This window comes from Danio rerio, chromosome 16 (assembly GCF_049306965.1).
Source record: "Danio rerio strain Tuebingen ecotype United States chromosome 16, GRCz12tu, whole genome shotgun sequence".
Classification (NCBI taxonomy): Eukaryota; Metazoa; Chordata; class Actinopteri; order Cypriniformes; family Danionidae; genus Danio; species Danio rerio.
Genome location: NC_133191.1, coordinates 23103434 through 23108294, shown reverse-complemented (window position 1 = coordinate 23108294; position 4861 = coordinate 23103434). Strand labels below are relative to the sequence as shown.

General features: G+C 37.6%; 1 protein-coding gene and 1 long non-coding RNA gene across 11 annotated transcripts in view; both read right to left on the bottom strand.

Annotated features, from left to right (window-relative positions):
• LOC137487900 (uncharacterized) overlaps nt 1-4861 on the bottom strand; it is a 1155393-nt gene that overhangs the window by 434457 nt on the left and 716075 nt on the right. The window lies entirely within an intron of this gene.
• Nucleotides 1-4861, bottom strand: part of si:ch211-154o6.4 — a 53596-nt gene that overhangs the window by 39834 nt on the left and 8901 nt on the right. For 5 of the 10 annotated variants that reach the window (XM_073924683.1, XM_073924684.1, XM_073924687.1 and 2 more), the window contains one exon: nt 665-4679. The exons of the other annotated variants lie outside the window; for them this stretch is intronic. In XM_073924683.1, the coding sequence (XP_073780784.1) occupies nt 4658-4679 (22 nt within the window). In that variant the 3' untranslated portion in view covers nt 665-4657. Of the gene's footprint in view, nt 1-664; nt 4680-4861 lie in introns of those variants that run through there. 10 annotated transcript variants of the gene reach the window in all.

The window sequence follows — 4861 nt, the reverse complement described above, 5'->3', positions numbered from 1 at the left end:
GCCCTGTGTGTTCTTTGGCTTTCATGTTTCCCTTCCTCTAATGTTAAGTGCTGCTAAATGTTTCGTCTCAATGGGGGCATGTCTGTTAAGAGGTCATGACATTAATTAGCCACACTTTAATGTCGGAGCCCTGAAATAACATCCCGGTTTCCTCTCAGCACATCCACTCTTCTTGCCAGAGCCTTACGCCAAATGCCCTTTATCCAGCCATAAAGTCCGACTAAAGCGCTGTTTCTCTCTCTGTCCTGCATAATGGTCCGTAATGGTAGCGATTAACTTGCGGTAGCCACTCAGAAATGAGGAGAACAATAAAAAGCGGAGAGCGATGATCTACTTTTACATTAACCCCTGCCTCCACTCTCTCTTTTCCATTCGCTGAAATTTATCCACCTCAAAATCCATGATCCTTTTACGCGCACACACACACACACAGACAAACCATCTTCTCTTTCTCTCTATAAATAGTGGTGTTAATTTCAGGCGGTGTGACTGAGGTTCACTGTTTCTCAGTCTCTCAGCTCCGAGCAGATGGGAGCTGTGAACTCTTGTGCGTGTGAAGTGTGTTTGTGTCCCGGTGTTTTTGTTGCTGTGCAGTGTCCCTTTGGCCGGACTGCTTGGCGTATGTGATTCGCATGAGTCACTTCCATTAAAAAAAAAACACACGTTTCAAAACACCAGAGATGGCTTTTTATTGACTTCATAGTACATCGAACCACATATTTTAAGGCAGTGCTACATACATGATGTGAAACCTCCAAACTATATCTCACATGGTGTAGCTTCTTGTGTACGAGGGAAATTAAGAGGGAATTGAATCCGCCGTGCACATAAACTGTAATGGCACATTAGTTTCTTGTTTCCTCTCTCCTCGTTTTATTTTGTTATATATTATTTCATGAATTATGTGGTTGTTTGGGAGTGGAATGATTATGATTTCCTTGGAAATATACAGCTTGGAGCAGAATCTTTTTTTTTTTCTGTGTTAAAGCGTATGATATAAATCAAATCTGAACATTTAATAATAATATTTGTTCATATTGTGAACAATTTATCAGTGCATATTAAAACATGATGATATCTCTTAGACCACACAGGCTAAAGAGTGCAACAGTCAAGTTACAGAGGTAAAATAAAGTACTTAATGTCTTGTACTTTAGTCTTTTATTCCAATTTTTATTTGTTTTTAATTCTTTTTTTCAAATGAAGGACAGCGATTTTGTGATTTATGTGAGTTTGGTGGATTCATGGCTTATAAATTCTCCATTGATTAATATTTTTTTAATAATAACTAACGTTTGCTCCTTAAAACTTATGTTTGCCTTCAACCTTTTAAAAAAAAAACAATATTTAATAGGGATGCTCCAATCAGGATTTTTGGAGCTGACAAAGAGTACCAATTCCTCGTCATGGTGATCGGCCGATAACAGAGTACCGATTCTGATGCTTCAAGCTTTACATAACTTTAACATTGCACAAAAAAAGCACAATTTCTCTTTAAGTTTGATAGTTAGGTGGAGATCTCTTCTTTCATAAGAGAATAAATTAAGGATGTTGCATACAATCCCTTAAACACGTCTCTTATAACCATTTAGTTTGGACATCTCATGCACATGAAGCAGCTTCACAGAAAATAATAGATACATTTCGGGGAAAAATGACTAACAATGCAATTTGGAAACATTGTAAATGATGGAAGAAGAATTTAATGTGCCTCAATGAAGAAAGTTTGGAGCGCATATTTGATACATAAGAAGTTAAAATGCACCTTCCTCTGCTTGTAAACCTGTAAATGAACACTTGCGACCGGTTCATGCAATCGACCAGATTAGCGAGTACCGTTAGAGTCGTAAAATGTGATTATCTGCCGATGCCAATCGATCGAAGCATCCCTAATTTTTAATGGTAAAATCCTTGCAGAAAAAGTACAGAGTTCTACCAATTAGAGACAAACACACCAAAACAATCTTTAGTTTCGCCCACTTACATAAAGCATCATGATAATGTCAGCCTGCATAAGCACTCAAGTGCTTAATAATACTTTAATAATAAAATAATTTCTGTAATAAACTTAATTAAAAATATATTTTTAGTTGTTTTTAAACTACAACTAACCAATTTGAATGAATAATATCTCTATCATTTAATTGTGTCATTTGCAGTAGAGTTGGGTCAATAGGCAATGCCAACCCGCTCACGAAAAATACACACTTGGGCCCCATTTACACCAATATATCTTGGTTTCAAAATGGCATTTTAGAACGAAAACAATCCACACTGGCATTTCATCTAGCAATTTTTTCTGAAAAGCTCTCCATCCACACTATACTGCTGAAAATGCACATCATGTGACCCCACACACTGTCATGCTCTCGTCTGAGCTCCAAAACCCCAGAGAGCAGTGCACGTCGGACAGTTTATCAAGGATCTACCGCTGGATCGTGTCTCACTATAGTTGTTAAACGTGATATTTAATTAAACTTGTCCCGATCTAAAGACTCTTCGGTCTTTTAAATCTATCAGGTAACGTGTCACAGTGTCAGTACACTGCTTCAATCTTTTGCTTTCACGCTTGTACGCCATTTTAACGACACACATCACTCTGCCTATTCATGCCAGAGTCCTATGAAAAAGGGATTGACAGGTGGTAATTTGTGTGTAACTTATCTTTATACATTTATGTTTATTACTGGGTAAAACAAAGACCATGTGGGTCAAATACAAATAATAAATTTGTTATGAATTATTGAGTTATTCATAAATAATTAATTTGCCGCTGCTTACGACGACGCCCTCGTTCATTTCGATGTTTTACATTAGACATCATAAGATGCCAAATTGGTTGACATCGCCCAACCCTAATTTGCAGTGCTCCATGGGATCCCTTTTCATTCCCTCATTTTATTTTGTTGTTTATGGCTTATAACTTAATCCCACGTGGAATCTGTGCACGGAGAAATTCACAGATTTTCAGCTCATCATTGAGTCTATTTATTTACTTGTGTAAATGTGTCAATTTATATTTAATCAGTTTTTAAATCAATTTCAGTAATATTAGTGACTAATATGAAAATGTTCATTTGATTTACTTACAATACGGTTTGCCTTTTAGTAGATATATTATCTGAGAGACTTGCTTTGTTTTCCAAGTAATGGATCAAATAGTATTTGCATTGTAAACATTAAATAAATATGTATTCTTTTTTATTTAACATTAAGTTTCACCCAAATCATTCTGCATAAATCCGCAGATTTTTTACAATATTCTGCGCAGAAATAGCAAAAACATGTCCACAGATTCTGTCTGGCCCTACCAATGACACTTTAACAAAGATGTTTTTTAAAATGCCTACAGAAAAAAAAAATATTTATTTAAAAAAGAACCAACACTGCCCAAGAAGTAGGCAGAAAATGTTGCACTCTTTTGAATGATGCCAACCATTATCCAATTAGATATTCAAAGATTATTTTGGCAAACATTCAGGCTATTACTTCCATTGTAGGACAGAAATACAATATCCTCTTTCATTCTCAAATATGGCAAACACGCAAGTCAAATAATCATCGATACACACTGACTTCAAAAGATTATCATAAAACTCTACCGCCTGAAAAACCGAACCCTCCTGAGAGTTGCGGGTTCATAAATATAAATAAGAAACCCCAAGCTACCTCGCTAGCCATGAGTTGTTAGCCTAGCGATACATCAAACAAACTCGTGTGGCATGTTTATTTAATTGCTTTTCAGACTAAATATGCCATGGAAGCGCCAAGCTTGTTTTTCAGTTCACCATCACCGTCATTGATTGTGCTTACCATAAACTTAACACGAAAACATCACAAACACCAGCCATTTTGGTGAGCGCTAACTCCCCGCTAACCAAAAAGGCTGTTTTATTTCTAGTCTCAAACACCCCCGAGAAGAGAGAGAGATTATATATGGCCGTGATTTAGAAGTATAGTAATAAGCATAACAACACGCTTGGAATATAAATACGCAAACTTCACGAACACCTTCAACAGATGTTGAGCCAGAATCACACAAATGTTCGTCAGCTTAAGTAAATTATAAGTTAACACCGCCGAGGTGTTTCAGCGAACGTCATCGCAGCCACTGTTGCCATGAGACACGGAGCCAATATGAAACAAAACACTGTAAACAGATGATGGGAGTTATATTTAACTCCTCGAAATAACTGCAGTCATTCGTTAAGCCCAAATAAATGCTACACAAAGTGCGAGAAAAGGCAGTGCTAGGCAGCTGTAACCTTTGTGTTTATGAGACATAGGCTACTGCGAGCAAGTCACGCCGGATACTAAATTAATGACTACATACATCACAGCTTATTCCAAGATCAGAAGCTAATGATTGTTTTCATGGTAGAGGACGTAGCGTTCCTGGAGCCCTTGGGCTAATGAGTGTAATACTGTACAAACAGCACTGGAAGAAAGATGTAGAGCCTGAAACGAAGAGCCATTGGACCACAAAACCTCCATCAGAGCGTCCAAGCAAATGTATGCATCCATATATATATATCCACACAGGTGTCGTCTATATATCTACATGTTATGTACATTCAGATGCTTCACACCAACGGCCACACCGGAGTCCGTATCAAGCCCGCGGGATTCGATTATCACGCTTGGAACAGTCGGCTCTTCAAAGATTGACCACCGGTATCCTGCAGCGTGGCAAAGAGATAAAGAAACAGACGGCAAATTAAATTAATAGAAGTCTCGCTCTATTATGGAGAGTGAGATTAATTCTGAAATGCATAGAGCGGCAGGAAGGACTCTGATTTCATGGATGGCACGCTCTCTTTCTTTCCCTGCATCTCTGCTGTTGAAATATTCACAACCATTG